Genomic DNA, 18754 nt, shown 5'->3' on the forward strand with positions numbered 1-18754 from the left:
AAAAGAGCTCACGAACGTTTCGTGTTTTATTTCACTGTCAAACATCCTGAGTTTGGTCTATAATTAAACGATAATTTGTCTTAAAGATCTGCCGGAAGCATTTCAATAGCTGCCAATGTATGCATTACTTTTTCAAAGATTCTGCGAATCGAAACAAAAGTGTCAATGGTTAGTGCTACCCTATAATCCGTAAGATTATATTTGTTGCTATATGTCCCCTGAACATAATAGATTCAACTCCAATTGTGGAATTCAGGTTCTATGGCAATAACTCGGTATGTGGCTTTCGCCAGATTTAAGAGCGACCATTTCCACCAAACACCGTAATTTTGAACGTAGGACCCTTTAAATGAGTAGCTTTGTAGTTTTTGGTGTATCCCAATGGTTATTAGATATTTCCAGGTCTTATAAAAGACCTTGGATTTTTATGTATTGGTCGCATTACGGTCGATGATAAGTGAGGGGCAAGCCCACCTTTTATTTTTACAATTCTTATATTTTTCGAAATTCGCTATTATTGACTAAAAATTAACCACTCATCCTTAAAAATTTAGATTCATTCCAACAGCTCGTCTTAGGTATATTTATACCCTCCACATGCACATGGGTAAGATACAAAAAAACCGCAACAATGTCAAACGTCATAATTTTTACATTTTTTTTTCTAATTTTATTGAATGAAAGCAAAATTTGCCGGAAATAGCATAAAATTTTAGAATAAGTTTGGATTTGTCCGAATTGATCTTCTTTGGCACGCGTTATGGCCTTCAAACGGCCAATGAAACCGCCACACTCTGCCCGAATATTGCTCTGCAGTATTTTGGCTCATTCCGGGCGAAGCGCTTGCTGGAGGTGATCGACACTTTGGTATTTTTTAGTGCCTACCTTGCTTTCCAAAATACTCCAGATACAATAGTCCAACGGATTGGTATCTGGAGATTTTGGTGGCCAATGCACGTTGGAAATGAAGCGAGGAACCTCATTTCGTAACCATTTTTGGGTGGTTCTCCAAGGTCTGCGGCCAAAATGTTTGCGTGCCCAAGGCTTTAATACACTCTCCAGAATATTTTCGCGATAATATTCGGCATTTATTCTGATGCAAAGGTCGATTAATACGAGCAAAGAGCGAACACCGGCTGTTATGGCGGCCCACACCATCACCATGGCCGTCGCTTGAGTTCTGGTGGCCACATTTTCAGCTGACCTCTTTGGCAACTATTCACGATCATTTTGTTTGTTTACAAACTGCTGGACAACGAATGTTTTCTCATCGGAGCGGAGAAAACCAAATTCGGCAGTTCACCACTTTCGGCTAGGCGGAGCAACTCTTTAGCTCTTTTGAGTCTATTTTCTTTCTGTTGCGGTGTAAGTTCTTGCACTTTTTAGAATTTCAATGGCTTTACCCCGAGCTCATTTTTCAATATTTGTCGAATTGAATATTGCGATATGTTCAGCTCACGAGCCATTTTTCGGCCACTGTGTCGCGGGTTTCGATCAAGTCGCTTCTTTACTTTCTGCTGATGTTGCTGTTTTCTTCCGTCCACATCTTTGACATCAGGCTACGCTACCAGTGCCACTGTAACGAGCGATGGTACGAGACGGAAAAGATTTATTCACATTTAAATGCTGGAGTGCTCTAACTATATCCACATCTGGTTTTCCAGCCAAATATAAACAAATCACACTATCAAGCTTGAATTCCATCACGAATAACTTTTATCTGGAAAATTCTCACCAAAATGCTTTTGTACACATGTAAAAAATATAATGAGCCGTCACTGGAATAATTTTAACAGCTGTCGGACGAGTGGCTTAGAAATGACAGCAGTCTGAAGGTGGTTGCAGTTATTTCATCTCACCCTGTATATATTTCATCCGATTTGGTGTTTATGTCCCTCACATTCGTAATATTCATTCGACAACAATGATATTTGGTACCAGATATCAGATACATCCCAGAAATACTTCTGCCAAATTTTATCATGATTGGATTAGATTTGGATATATCTGCTATGTAAATCTTCAACCGATTTCGGGTTAATTGTGCGCCAAATGGTCAATATCAGTCCTAATGATCAGAATTTTGGAACATCTGACCGAATTTAGTCTAGAAGCAAGGACATCAAATTTGGTGAAAATCGGTTCAGATATGGCTATAGCTACTATATATATGTTTCATCCGATTTGGTGTTTAAGTACCTCATATTCGTATTATGCATTCGACAACTATGATATTTGGTACAGGATATCTTATAGAACTCAGAAATACTTTTGCCAAATTTTATCGACAACCATTAAGATTTGGATATAGCTCCCATTTATATCCTTAAGCCGATTTCAGGTTTATTGTGCAAATAATGGCTAATATCAGCCAAAATGGAGTGAATTTCGGAACTCGGTAAATTTTGTTAATATAATCCTTCTCGAAATGATATCATGCACTCTATCGCAATGTTATTTGGTATAAAATATTAAAATGTCTCCGACAAATTTAGTGAAAAACAATTCAGAATTGGATGTGCCTTCTATATATTAGTTCCCTCTGAAACCAAAATATAACTACTCTAAAGCCAAATGTTGATAGGTGGTATGATCTACTTCAAATAAATTCTTTTGTTACAGAAGCTCGACTAAATATGCATAAAGGTGTAGGGTATCATATAGTCGGCCTCGCCAGACTTTTTGACTTTTCCTTACTTGTTTTATTTGATTCATTGGGTATTAAATTACCCATGCTCTCAATTGCAAATCATTATTCTTCAGAGAATGAGTTCAAACACTTTGAATTGACTTCATAAAAAACGTGCATGTTCTCAATGTCATCAGCTTAAGCTAGAATCTTGAAATGTTGCACGTGGCTGTCTGCTGTTGATATAAAATAGTGACCTAATACCCGATATTTGAAAGCACTGTGTAAACATACCAATAGTATTAAATTATATTCGGTTGCATGCTCATAATTATTGCTATAGGACATCAAATAGTCGATTCTGCTAATTTTGATTTCTTATTTACTGTATTTTTTTTCCTTTTTACTTCTTACTTCTATTCTCGATTTCAACTGATTTCATTGAGATCACTTAGAATTTCGTCATACTTTATTGAATTCATATAATTTATGACGTTAACCAAACAGAGCAATAACGACATGGTAAATTTTTTACGATATCAACTAATTTTATCATTATGGTACTTTTATAGGCAATTTTTTTTTTTCAAAATATTAAAACTCATAACTCTGAGCGTTCTTAGGAAGAAAAAAATCCATATCATTCTCCCAACAATGATAATGTACGCAGTAAAATTATAATTATAATAAAACCAAATGGTGAAATCAAAATATGCTTCGTAATCTTAAGGATGTTCTGATCATTTTGTTATTTAATTTTGATGGATTTCTTGCAACGAACTATTAACAGCAAAATATACCTAACTAAGGCCTGAACTCAATCCTGTTTTACACGGTAAATTGATACACAGGGTGAGATAAAAAAACTGCAACAAAGTCAAACGCCATAATTTTTACATTTTTTTTTTTCTAATTTTATTGAATGAAAGCAAAAAATGTTTGATGCTATTAATTTTAGAATAAGTTTTGATTGGTTAGAATTGGTCACCTTTGGCACGAATTATGGCCTTTAAACGGCCAATGAAACCGTCACACGCTGCCCGAAGGTTGCTCTGCGGTATTTTGGACTATTCCCAGACACAATAGAACAACGGATTGGTATCCGGAGATTTTGATGGCCATTGTGCGCAGGAAATAAAGCGAGGAACCTAGTTTTATAAGCATTCTTTGGTGACAAGTGCGATGGTGTTAAGTCCTGTTGGAATATACAAGGTCTGCGGCCAAAATGTTTCCGTGTCCAAGGCTTTAATACACTCTCCAGGATATATTCGCGATAATATTCGGCATTTATTCTGATGACTCGGTCGATACGATAATACGAGCGGAGAGCAACCATCGCATGTTATGGCGACCAATGCCATCACCATGGCCGGCGCTTGAGTTCTGGTGGCCAACCGAAGGTGGACATTTTGAGGTGACCTCTTTGGCAAGTAAACACGCTCATTTTGTTTGTTTACAAACTGCTGGACAACGAATGTTTTCTCATCGGAGCGGAGAAAACCAAATTCGGCAGTTCACCACTTTCAGCTAGGCGGAGCAACTCTTTAGCTATTTTGTATTAGCGGTGTAAGTTCTTGCACTTTTTGGAATTTCAATGGCTTTACCCCGAGCTCGTTTTTCAATATTTGCCGAATGGAATATTGCGATATGTTCAGCTCACAAGCCATTTTTCGGCCACTGCAACGCGGGTTTCGATCAAGTCGCTTCTTTACTTTTCGAACTATTTCTGCTGATGTTTTCCTCCGTCCACTTCCAGTATCACGTAACGAGCGATGGTACGAGACACAAAAGATCTATTCACATTTAAATGCTGGAGTGCTCTAACGATATCAACTTCTGGTTTTAAGCCAAATATAAAAAAATCACGCTATCACGCTTGATTTCAATCACGAACAACTTTTTTTCTGGAAAATTCTCACCAAAATGCTTTTATACGCTTCTAAACAATATAATGATCTATCACTGGAATATTTTTAAGAGCTGTCGGACGAGTGGCTTAGAAATGATAGCAGCCTGATGTTGGTTGCAGTTTTTTATTCCACCCAGTATATTGATCTGATATATATTTTTTAATACTCACTCATATCATGCACTCCATAACAACTTCTGACCTTTCTGTCTTTGGCTTAATCTCAGCTTTCACGATCTACTGAATTTTTCTTGTTATTATGGACAAAATTAAATTGAATTTTGTCGCACAGTGTTATCAATATTTTTAAGGCACAAAAGTATAAAACCCACGAATAAATCGGAATGATGAAAATCAAATTTTACTATCACACTGATTAAAACATTAAAAGTATATTTTCAAAATATTAGCATTTTAATATTTTGTATTGCAAATAAATACTTGAAAATACTTGAAACTTAAATATAACTTATCTAATCCCTCAAAATATCAAAAATATGAACAAATTATTTTGCTCTCCCACGTTCCTTAGATTAACTTTGGCAAACGTTTTTCGTTTCGCGAGAGAAAAGTTTGTCTCAGAACTCGTAGAAAATAATCAGGCACCAGACAGGCCACTGTTGCAAGGACACATTACAACCATATCGATATTGAGGACAAAAGTTTGTTATAAGCACCATAAATGTTAGTATCGTAATGACTGTAAAAAATAATTTAATATTATTTTTCATATAATAATATATTCCAAATATCTTATTACTTACTGATTCCAATAATTAAACAAAAACATTGTAAGAATGTAGCCCAATATCGAAATGAAAATAGTACCAACATACCGAAAGGTAATATATTGCGATTCAATCCATAATTTAAAATTGACCACAATAACAACAATGTGCAGCAGGAGGGCACAAAACAAGGCAAAATCTGCAGTCTGGCCAACATTTAGAATGACATCATTGTTGGAGAATATCTCCGAGGCAAAGTAGAAACATATTATCGCATGGTATACACCGAAGAATATCCATTCCAAGAATGTGGGCCACTGTAGCTGTTTGTTTTTCGTATTCTTCCGATACAGTTGGGAATTTCTGTAAAATATGAAAATAACTCTCAAATCTTTCATTTTTTTGAAAAAAGTATATTTCACTATTGGAATGGAAAATAAGGAGGTACACTTATAATTTCTTCAACGGAAAGAAGTATAACAACAATTCTTAAATTTGCCAGGTGTGTCACTTTTGGTGTAAAGTGGTTGAGAATGGCTGGGTCAGTGGACATTTGTACTATAAGGCTACTAGAAATACATACATATCCAAAAATCTAAAAAATCTATTGTTGAAAATAAAATGCGGAACTGTTCGATATAGAACTTAATTTTTGTGTAAAAGACCAAAATGTCAAAAATGTACTAAAAGTAAGCAAAAACCTTTTGCGTACTCTTTACGATTTAAAAATTGGATGTGTCGGAGTTGGATGTGATTGAATAGAGCAACTATTTTAAAATTTGACAGAGTTGTCACTACTGGTTAATAGGTTCGAAAACGAGGGCCAACTTAACATTTTAGATTCGTTTCAAACAATTCGTGTTAAGCCTTCTTAGCAATCAAAATTCACAATTTGTTCAGTTGACAACATTTTTGAATAAAATTTCATACTTCCTTCTAAATAATCAGACTTCCAATATTTTATATTATTTAAATTTTTACATTTTCCGAAAGAATAATAGCAAAACGTTTACCTTTTACAACAAAAACACTTCAAAATCTATTATTTTGTAGTTTACAGAGGAGGATATTAGAAAAAGCATTGCACAACGGACCCACATTCAATTTACCAGTTACCTCAATATCAATATTAGAATTTAGCTCTATTACTTCACCCAATATCAAATTTAGTAACATCTGGTACGCATATCGAAAACAATCTACATTTCTCCATCCTAGAAACCAACGATGATCCAAGCTTAGTATCGTTTAGAAAATTTCCAATAACTATAGTACGCATTTGTAAAAACCACCACCAGTAACTAACAGAGACCTCTATACCAAATTTGAGGATTCCTGCCCTAGCCCTTTACCCAATACCAAATTTTTTACCATTATTACTCCTCGTGTAATTATAGTACACATTTCCAAAACCACCTATGTATCTCAATTCCAGAAACCATAAGAGACCTTAATATCAAATTTGAAAATTCCCCAATACCAAATTTAGTACCATTTGATACTTTATGTAACAAATACAAATAAATATAGGACGCCTTTCCAAACCACCGCCAAATTTCAAACACAGACACCATCAGTGATCTTAATATCAAATTTTAGATTCTTAAAACTACCCCTTCACCCAATACCTAATATAGTATTATTTAGTACTTTTCGTACAATTGTAGTACACATTTCCGAAACCATCTCCATATCTTAATCACGAACACCAACAGTGACATCTATGCCAAATATCATGCTCTATTCCTTCAACAAATGCCAAATTTAGTAACGTTTTGCGCTTTTCGTACAATTATAGTACATATTTTCAAAGCAACCTCAATTTCAAATATCCGCAGTTAACACAAAATCAAATTTGAGGATTCCAGCCATATCCCTTCACCCAATGACAAATTTAATACCATTTAGTACCTTTCGTACAAATACGAACCAAATATGAACCACAGACACCAACAGTAATATAAAAATCAAATTCCACAATTTTATCTTTATCCATTCACTCAATACCAACTATAGTACCATTAAGTACTTTTCGTACAATTATAGGACGCATTTTCGAACCCCTACCAAATCTCAAACACAGATACAATCAGTAAACTAAATACCAAATTTCAGAATTTTACCTCTATCCCCTCAACTAATAGCAAATTTAGTACAATCGGTACGTTTCGTACAAATATAGTACTCAGTTCCAAAAACACCTCCATATGTCCAGGCTACACATGAACAGTGACACTAATATCCAAGTTGAGATTTCAAACGCTATCATTGCAATAACAAATTGTACCAAATATAGTACTATTTAGTGCTTTTCGTATAATTATAGTACACAATTACATAATAACCTCCATATCTCAATCGCAGATACTAACAGAGACCTCAATATCAAATTTCGGGATTAAAATTACCCAATAGTACCATAAACTACTTTTCGTACAATTATAGTGAATATTTCTGAAACCACCTCCATATAATACCACATTTCAGATTTTAAGCACTATCTGTTCACCCAATACCAAATTTTACTAAATAAGGTACCATTTAGTAATTTTCATACAATTATAGTACACATACTCAAAACTACCTACATGTGTCCAGGCTATACATGAAGTTAAACATATCACTAACCTACCACCAACAGGGACACCAATGCAAAACTTCAAAATTCCAGCTTCATCCGTTCACCCTTAGCAAAACTGTTTCAAATTTAGTATACCAAATTTTTAGATTTATATATTCACATACGATAATACTTAATGGTACTATTTTAGATACTAACCCCTTTTAAAACTTTTCGTAACCTGCACTCCATCAATGACATAAATATATATATATATATATATATAATATAATAAATATATATATATATATATATATATATAATATAATACGATAATACTTAATGGTACTATTTTAGATACTAACCCCTTTTAAAACTTTTCGTAACCTGCACTCCATCAATGACATAAATATATATATATATATATATATATATATATATATATATATATATATATATATATATATATATATATATATATATATATATATATATATATATATATATATATATATATATATATCTTCTTCTATATCTATAAAAGAGGAAAATGTTTGTATGTTTGTTTGTTTGTTTGTTTGTTTGTTTGTAATTTATGGACTCGAAAACCGCTGAATAGATTTTCCTGAAAATTTCCATATATACTGCAACATCGCCTGAAAGTAACATAGGCTATATACAATTTTGAATTTCCACTTGGAACTGGAGATATAGCATCAGAATCGGAGGTACCTCCCAAAAATTTAGATTTTATACGCACATATCTATTGATTGGTTGAAGATACAGTCTCCAAATTTGGAATACGTAACGGAATTTGGAACAAAAATAAGTTTGCCAAATTATATTGTAATCGGTTCAGATTGGGATATAGCTCCCATATATATTTTCGACCGATTTCGTTCATTTGATGCCTCAAACACAATATGAATGTTCGATTCCAATGAAATTTGGAATGTGTGACGGGATTTAATCCGAAATAAATTTGTCAAATTATATTGAAATCGGTTCAGATTTGGATAGAGCTCCCATATATATTTTCGGCCGATTTCAAGCATTTGATGCCACAAACACGCTATGTATCCCCAATTTCAATGAAATTTGAAACGTGTGATAGATTTTATCTAAAAAATAGATTTCCCAAATTATATTGAAATCGGTTCAGATTTGGATATAGCTCCCATATATATTTTCGACCGATTTCATGTATTTGATGCACCAAACACGCTATGTATCTCTAATTTCAATGAAATTTGGAATGTGTAGCGGAAATTAAAACAAATATAATTTTGTCAAATTATATAAAAATCGGTTCAGATTTGGATATATCTCCCATATATATTTTCCGCCGATTTCACATATATGATGCACAAAACACGATACGTATTTCCGATTCCAACGAAATTCGGCATGAGTGGCTAAATTTGGTACAAAAATAAATTTGACAAATTATATTCAAATACGCTCATATGTGATTATAGCTCCCATATATACTCAGCCGATTTCACATATTTGATGCACCCAAAGCGAGAGAGACAAAATCTGGCACCAGCAAAAATTGCCACATTATATTGAAATCAGTTGAGGTTTGGATATAGCTAACATATATATTTCGGCCGATTTCATACATATTATGCACCAAACACGATATATATGACCGATTCCAATGAAATTCAGAATGTGTGGCGGAATTTGGTTATAATAATAAATGTGATAAATTAATTGGAAATTAGTTAAGATTTGGATATAGCTCCCATATATATATTCTCGGCCGATTTCACATATTTGACGCACCAATTTTCGTTTTTCTTTATCCAAAATATATTCGTAAATAAAATTTTGAATGCATATAAAATCAAAAGGGGTAGCGAAGCGCACCGGGTTCAGCTAGTAAGTTATATATTGTAATTTCGTTTTTAATTTTATCATAATATTTGACTTTTTTGTCTTATTTTCAGAAAATCACATCATCTTTGAATTAAGTACCCAGGTAAGTTGTCTACCCAACCCCCTCTAACACTTACCTTTCTCAAGAATTGCATAGCATTTCTCACTCAACTCCCTCCGGTTATCTAATGACAAATTCACTATTTGTAACTCCATGATAAATTTCTGATATTCTTCATCACTGATTTCACGTCTTGCTATTGCCAATGTCCGCAATCCGTGACATGCAAAATCCATTATATGTGAATTGGTTTTCGAAATTATTTCCAACGACTGGTGATTGCACAAAGGTAAGACACAACTCTCAGCACCCTTTGTATAAATCCATTTGACATTATTTTCGTCTTTCACAACAACGCTCATTCGTTTTCGTTCCGACGTGAAGTCCAAAACATGTAAACGTTGAAAGTGTATATCATTTGATGAGGTGGAAAAACGTATTTTTAACGTTTCATTATCATCTCCTACATAAATAAATCCCAAATGGGCACAAGCCTCCACCAGGGCTCTTTCATCAGCACTGGATGCTTGATAATCTAAATTTCTGAAGAAAAAATAATAAGTTTTTGTTGAAAAGAATTAAGTTCAGAAGAATGAAACTTACTTTATAATTTCTTCCGCCATATAACCCCTCAGTTTATCTTTGCAGTTCACTTTATTCACTCTTTTACCGGATTCCTGCTCGATAGTGGTTCTTTGAGGGTTTACTGAAAAATAAAAACTTTCTTTCAGAATACGCAATTTTCATGAGACGTGGTAGAATTATAATTTACCTTATAAAATGTAAGTGCATTAAAAACAGGTTCTCATTTCTGATTTGTGAATATGTAATGGATTCATAAATATATATGTGAGATGTTTTCTAATATTTAATTTAAAGCAATAAAGAAAGTCCAAAGTCGGCTGGTCCGATGTGTAGGGTATCACACAGCATATTTGAAAGGCTATAGTAGAGCTACATATAGCAAATAAATGTTTTTTATGGGGAATAAAATACGATGGGGAATAAAATACGATCTTTAAATCAGATATAATTTTAAGCCTAAAGGGACTGACATTCACTATTTGAACTGATATTCACTTTTTAGGCACAATAAACGTATCGGAGTTATATCCAAATCTGAACCGATCTCTATTAAATTTAGCAGAGGTATTTCTATGCTACATCTGATAGTTGGCACCAAATATCGTTGTTGTGGAGAGTGTTTTACGGGTGTGAGGGAGTAAAATACGAAATCGGATGAAACATATATTGGATTTTCACCAAATTTGATCACCTTCTTCCAGCTTAAATTCGTTCATTGTGTCAAAACCGAATTAATTCGGGCTTATATTAACCATTTGGTGCACAATAAACTTGAAATCGAGTATAAAAATATGAATGGGATCTATATCCAAATCTGAACCGATCTTGGTAGATGTATTTCTGAGCGGTATTTGATATATTTCTCCGATTATAGTTATTACGAAAGGCATATTACGGCTGTGGAGGAGAAATTTAACAAATCGGATAAAGAATATATACGGGAACCGACTTCCACCAAATTGGAAACACACGTGTGTCTATGCTCAATTTTGTTTTTCCTCTCTTCCTCTCTTCCTTTTTGGGCTAACGTTACACATTTGGTGCACAATAAAAGGCAAATCAGGCGATCATGGGTGCTATATCTAAATTTTGACCGATTTTCTCCAATTTCAATAGGGATCGTCTTTGTGCTAAGTTTCATCTTGATCGGGCAATAAATACAACCTTTACTTTGTTTACAAAAATACATGGACGGACGGACATACATAAATCGACTCAAAATGTGATTTTACGCAGGTCATCAAAAGGAACTATGGGTCTTACTCGCTTCCTTCTCCATGTTACAGGCAAATGTACAAAGACATATTATATATGCTTACACTAAGCTACCATATTTAATATGAGTTGGTCCAAAGGTATCAGACGCTCGGTTCTTGGAAATTCGTACCAGAATGGTACTAAATATGATACCCTTTGTATTTGACGAATCCGTGGAGCTAGTACTCTTAAATTTAGAATTAGGGTCACTGACGGAGTGTATGATGGATATACCATTTCGTATCATTTGAACGGCTAGAGATAAAAATAGATATCAAGTTTGAGGAGTAGAGTCGATGTAATGAGGTACCTTGGGAGTATGTGTGTAGCTAGAGCTCTTAACTTCGGAATGAGGATCACTGATGATAGAGTTAGAGCTAAAAACTAATTTGGAATGGATATCGAGGTTGAGGAGTAGATTTTTTTAGAAGTGTGTACTCATGTGTGCGAAAAGTACTAAACTGTACTAAATTTGATACAATTTAAATTTTGAAGAATCCAGAAATTTTAAATTAACATTACTGGAGGAGTGTAAGTTTGGTATATGGAAAAATACCAAATGGTACTATACTTGTTATTAGTAAAGGGATAGAGAAAAAAATCGGAATGTTGATACATTTGGCAGTGGTTTAGAAATGCGGCATATATTTCTGAGAATAGTACTCAATGGTACTAATTTTGGATTGGGTGAAGGGTAAAACTTGGGTATTGGGATAAGGTTTAGAAATTTTATATGGATGTCACTGTTGGATAAGATTACTATAATTGTTCGAAAAGTACTGAATGATACTATGTTTGTATTTGGAAGAGATAGGGATAAAGTTCTGACATTTGATATTAAAATTACTGATGGTATCTGTGTTTAAGATTTGGCAGTGGTTTGGAAAGGCATCCCATACTTGTTCCAAAAGTACTAAATGGTACCTGAAATCCCGAAATTTGATTTTGAGGTCTCTTCTCTTATTTGTGTTCTAAAGCACTAAATAGCACTACATTTGGTATTGCGTGAAAGAATATAGCAGGAATTTTTAAATTTGATATTGAGGTCTCTGATGGTATCTGGGATTGAGATATGGAGGTGGTTTTGGAAATGTGTAGTATAATACGAAGAGGATTACATTTGGTATGGGGTGAAGAGTTAAAGCTGGAATCCTGCAATTTGATATGGATGTCACTGTAGGTGTCTGTGTTTAAGATTTTAAGGTGATTTTGGAAATGCGTTCTATTCTACAAAATGCGCCGTTGGGCGATATCGATGGTACTTAATTTGGTATCGATGGTACAAAATGTGCCGTTGAGTGAATGGATAGAGCTTGAATCCTGAAATTCGATATTAAGGTCACTCTTGGTTTCTAGGGTTTACATATCGATACGTTGAAATAGTTGTGGACAGCAAATTGGATGTGCGTCCATTGTGCAATGGCTTTGCTAATATCGTCCTCAGTAAACTTCGAAATGAAAGATTTTGAAGAATTTTCGGTGTAAAAGGAAAACAAATTCTTGATTTATTTAAAAAAATCAAAAACAAAAGAAATGGTGTATTTCGAGTACAAAAAGGTGAAATGCGAAGGTGAAATAGAATGTCCACCTCAAGGCGAGTAAAAAATCGAATATGAATGAAACAACATTTCTAATATGATATCAATAACAGCTGGAATGATATTTTTATTGAGCAATTTGAAAGAAACTTCCAATCTTGTCGGGCAGCAATTAGGTTAAAACTTCCGACATGGTAATATTTTAATCGGCTTTGTGCTATGCTCAGCATATTGGATGACACTTTAAGCTCGTTCCAATAAAATGGATTCGTAGCTTTCTAAAATGCGAAATGTTTCCCCAAGATTCTTCAAACTTTTCAGGCTTTGTATTATCAATGTAAACGTAAGATTGTTCTCTTTTAGAAGTATCTTGCTCGCTTCTAGAGCCCGTTTCGTCTTCCTTTAAACAAGCTAAAATTTACACCCAGAAATTCATCACTGAGAATTTGGCCCATGCTTTTCTTTGAAAACCGTCTAATAAAAAGCTCCAGGTTTTTGATCTCCAAATTCGTGATTTTTTCTTGAACCCGGCGAAACTCTCTACATTCACAAAATTACAACATTTCTTGCTAAACTTTTTTTTGGCAGAATTTGTTTCTGTCTACTTAAAGGATTAATATTCTATTATATAATCTATTTTACTTAACTATTGACTTACTTGAATTAGATCCTGATGATTTTATTTTATCCTCTGGAGCTTCAAAGCTATCACTTAGTACTTTAGTAGCTTCCATCTGTTTATCATCATTTAAATGGCCAACTACCTGAACAGTATGACAGATGCAAAGAGCCTGAAAAAAGTCCTTATGGTGATCCTGCAATATTTTAATTTCTTTATTATGTTAATTCTCCTGGTTAAACTTATTCTACAACCTGAAATTTATCTAAATCCATCACATCTTGGGTCTCCTCATCCTCCAAATAGTTTCCTCTATACACATATTTTCTTCCACCAATTGAACACTGCTGCAGGATCATTTCATTTTTCGTCAATGTTCCCGTTTTATCCGAAAACAAAATATTTATTTGACCCAATTCTTCGTTCAAATTCGTGGTATTCACCATACAGGGTTCATTAATTTCCTCATCATAAAGTTGCACATCCCAACGTATAAATTGGCCAGCCATAACGCGATACAACTCAATGGTAACATACATTGAGATGGGAATTAAATACTTGAACAATACCAAAAATGACAAATAATCTTGAAAGAATTGCTTCAAATTATACACATCGATTGGGAAACCCAAATATGTCGCGTTCGGAATTAACGACAATTCAGTTTCACTTTTCAAAACATATAGGACCGTTACAATTGCAATCATCAAAATTACAATAAAGATCAGGAAACGATTTAGATAAATTTCGCTGGAAGCAAATTTATTACGTGTCATCCTGGAATTCAATTGCAGTTTGGTGGACATTCCCGTATAGACGGCACAGCCAATTACCCATTCTGTATTTTTCAGTCTGGAGCCTCGTAATAAAATATTTTCCGATTTTAAGGATAATGTGACATTTTGCATTTGAATTTTACCATTGAAAGTGTATAGATCTGTTTGCGGTCGTTCGCACTCTATTATACCAACATATTTTAAATTTTCAAAATCCATAACCGGCAGGTCTTTGGGAACAAGTAAAGTTTTCAAATTCGACTCCCCATCTAAATTAGCTGTTGTTACAAAACATTTTCCACGACAATATGAAGATGACAATAGCACCAAATCACAGGCTACATCACAGTCACGTTCGATGTAGAGCAAATCTCCTGGTGCCACATATTGGGATTGAATTTGTTTCTTAAAGCCTTTGAGAATTATTGTCACTGTATGGAAATACAAGCATAGAACAGAGCTTTTGACTTTAGTGTGAGATGGCATATCTTACCTTTAGTACGATTCACCCTATTGTCGGATTTATGCCGAAGAAAATCTTCATATGCCTGTTTTACAGCTGTCACAATGATTACGAAAAGCAATGGCACCAAAGCTGTCATAGGTGATACCGGACTATCTAAAATTATAAAAAAACGAATATTTTTTCTGATTTTTTCCACAAAATCGTAACTTCCCAAAATTTTTATTGAACAAAATTTTTTTGAAGGCTTACTGCCAAATCGGATATGGAATAAATCCGCACTAAGATTAAGTTCGAGGATGAATTACATCGATCAACTTTTTGTACGGATTTTAGTACTTTCTGCCAAGAAAATGTGTCTATCTTTAAAGTATTAAATTTGATATTTACCACAAGCTGGTAAAGGTATTATATATTTGTGCAATTGTTTGTAACAGACAAAAGGAAACGAGATAGACCCACAGTTCCTTTTGATGATCTGCATAGAATCTGATTCTGAATCGATTTAAGCATGTCAGTCTGTCCATATATTTTTGTAAACAAAGTACATGTCGCATTTATTGCCCGATCCAGATGAAATAGTCCACGAACCCTATTGAAATTGGAGATAAACTGTCAAAATTTAGATATATATCTTCGTCCGATTTGCATTTTATTCTGCACCAAAGATATTATATATGCCCAAATATTATGGCATATTCCACATACGACAAAAATAGACCTGAAAATAACCAAATTTGATCGAAATAGGTTTAGATGTTGCCATGGCACAATTACAGAAGGTAGAATAAAGTTACCCCCTAAATACAAATACAATTCTATCAAAACATATACAGGGTGAGATGAAAAAACTGCAACTAACTTCAGACTGCTGTCATTTCTAAGCCATTCTTCCGACAGCTGTTAAAATTATTCCAGTAACAGCTCAATATATTGTTTACAAGCGTACAAACCACAAGTGGCTATCGATAAAGCACTCCAGCACTTAAATGTGTATAAATTTGTTGTGTCTCGTACCAACGCTCGTTACCGTGATAATGGTAGCGTAGCCCGACGTCAAGGAAGTGGACAGAAGAAAACAGCAACATCAGCAGAAATGGTTCAAAAAGTAGCGACTTGATCGAATCCCATATCGCAGTGGCCGAAAAATGGCTCGTGAGTTGAACATATTGCAATATTCCATTCGGCAAATATTGAAAAATTGAGCTCGGGGTAAATCCATTGAAATTACAAAAAGTGCAAGAACTTACACCGCAACAGAAAGAAAATAGACTCAAAAGAGCTAAAGAGTTGCTTCGCTTGGCCGAAACTGCCGAATTTGGTGTCCTGCAATGAGAAAACATTCGTTGTCATGCAGTTTGTAAACAAAAAACCAGTAAAGAAAGTCCTAAAGTCGGGCGGGGCCGATTTTATGATACCCTACACCACTTTGCTAATTTAGTTGAGTACCACTTAATAATTAAAGTTTTTATGGGAGAATTCAATCATACACGCTATGATTATAATTATAATTTAAAATTGAAAGGACTAAATATGCCAAAGCATTTGTATCTTTTAAATTCGGACTTGTATTGCCCATTTGGTGCAAAATTTATTTGAAATCAGATAAAGATATATATGGGAACTATATCCAAATCTGAACCGATCTGGATAAAATTTGGCAAAGATATTTTTGAGCTGTATTTGATATATTTCCCTGAATATCGTTGTTACGGAGTACATATTACGGCTGTAGGTAACAAATACGACAAATCGGATGAACAATATATATGGGAGCTATAGCTATATCTGAACCGATCTTCACCAAATTTGGCATACTACCTTCTAGACTAAATTCAGTCGTATGTGCCAAATTCCATCCTATCTGGGCAAATATTAGACGTTTGGTGCACAATAAAAGGTAAATCGTACGAAGTTATATATGGGAGCTATATCCAAATCTGAACCGATCTCGATAAAATTTAGCAAAGGTACTTCTGAGCTGCATTTGATATATTTTCCCAAATATTGTTGTTACAGAGTGCATATTACGGCTGCGGAGGACAAAAATAACAAATCGGATGAACAATATATATGGGAGCTATAGCTATATCTGAACCGATTTCGATCAAATTTTGCATACTTATTTTCAGGCCTAATTTGGTTGTATGTGCAAAATTTCATACTATTCGGGCTGATATTACACGTTTGGTGCACAATAAAAGGCAAATCGGACGAAGATATATATGGGAGCTATATCTAAATTTTTACCGATTATCTCCAATTTCAATAGGGTTCGTCCTTGGGCCAAACAAATGTTGTTTGCAAAGTTTCATCTCAATCGGATAATAAATGCGACCTGCATTTTGTTCACAAGAATACATGGACAGACGGACGGACGGACGGACAGATGGACTGACATGCATAAATCAACTCAGAAAGTGATTCTATGCAGATCATCAAAAGGAACTATGGGTCTATCTCGTTTCCTTTTGCCTGTTACAAACAAATGCACAAAGACATAATACCCTGACCACCTTGTGGTGTAGGGTATAAAAAGGATTGCGTTTACTTACCAAAGAAGTCAGCTGAAAATGTACCCCTTCGGTTGGTCACCAGAACTCAAGCGCCGGCCATGGTGATGGTGTGGGTCGCCATAACAGCCGATGTTCGCTCTATACTCGTATTAATCGACCGTGGCATCAGAATAAATGCCGATTATTATCGCGAAAATATTCTGGAGGGTGTATTAAAGCAAACATTTTGGCCGCAGACTTTGAATATTCCAACAGGACTCAGCACCATCGCACTCAGCACGCGCCATCCAAGAATGGTTGCAAAATGAGGTTAATCGCTTCATTTCCAGCGCACAATGGCCACCAAAATCTCCGGATACCAATCCGTTGAACTATTATGGGTCAAAATACCGCAGAGCAACATTCGGGCAGCGTGTAACGGTTTCATTGGCCGTTTGAAGGTCACAATTCGTGCCAAAGGTGACCAATTCGAACAAATCTAAACTTATTCTAGCATTTGATGCTATTTCCGAGATTTTTTGCTTTCATTTAATACAATTAAAAAAAGTGTATAAATTATGGCGCTTGACTTTGTTGCGGTTTTTTTATTTCACCCTGTACAGATAGTATCTGTAGGAAGTCTCCTACTTCCTACAAAAAAATACAAAACGAAACACAATTTTTTTTTCAAATCGATTGTAAAATGTGGACAACACCTTCGAAAACCATCAATCGAAATAATCCTAAAATCAGGCGCTGTTCCGAAACATGAAGAACTAAGTTGAAGCCAACAATGGGACCACGACCCTCAAAATTACTAAAATTACTTTTATATAAAGACAAAAGGGCTGTAGCAAAACGTAGACCTATATTAAACCGAAACATGAAGAACTAAGTTGAAGCCAACAATGGGATCACGACCCTCGAAATTACTAAAATTACTTTTATATGAGGACAAAAGGGCTGTACTAAAACGTAGACCTATATTAAACCAAAAAGGACCCCATTCGTCCATTCCGAAATCGTCGATCGTAATTCGAAAATTAAAAAAAAAATAAGTTGGAGAAGGAAAACTTGCTACTTACCAATTAAAAATGAAGCAATGGTCATTATCAGAAAGTAAACATTTGCAATTCGTCGAAATTGTTCCAACGTATTTAGGGGTAAAAATGTCAGCAAACTATATTTTGTAGTTTTGATGCGATTTGGTTTATCACGATGACGCTTGTTGTCAATATCGTCGCTACCA

General features: G+C 34.5%; 1 protein-coding gene across 1 annotated transcript in view; it reads right to left on the reverse strand.

Moving 5' to 3' along the window:
* LOC101892897 (phospholipid-transporting ATPase IF-like) overlaps positions 1-18750 on the reverse strand; it is a 30857-nt gene extending 12107 nt beyond the window's left edge. Inside the window, exons 1-6 of the mRNA XM_059121998.1 lie at positions 18591-18750; positions 15041-15166; positions 14026-14978; positions 13811-13967; positions 10376-10478; positions 9849-10315 (exon numbers count right to left, since the gene is read on the reverse strand). Of these exons, the coding sequence (XP_058977981.1) occupies positions 9849-10315; positions 10376-10478; positions 13811-13967; positions 14026-14978; positions 15041-15166; positions 18591-18615 (1831 nt within the window). The 5' untranslated portion in view covers positions 18616-18750. The remainder of the gene's footprint in view (positions 1-9848; positions 10316-10375; positions 10479-13810; positions 13968-14025; positions 14979-15040; positions 15167-18590) is intronic.
* Positions 18751-18754: the final 4 nt, after the last annotated feature.

This window comes from Musca domestica, unplaced genomic scaffold, assembly GCF_030504385.1.
Source record: "Musca domestica strain aabys unplaced genomic scaffold, Musca_domestica.polishedcontigs.V.1.1 2, whole genome shotgun sequence".
In the NCBI taxonomy this organism is placed as follows: Eukaryota; Metazoa; Arthropoda; class Insecta; order Diptera; family Muscidae; genus Musca; species Musca domestica.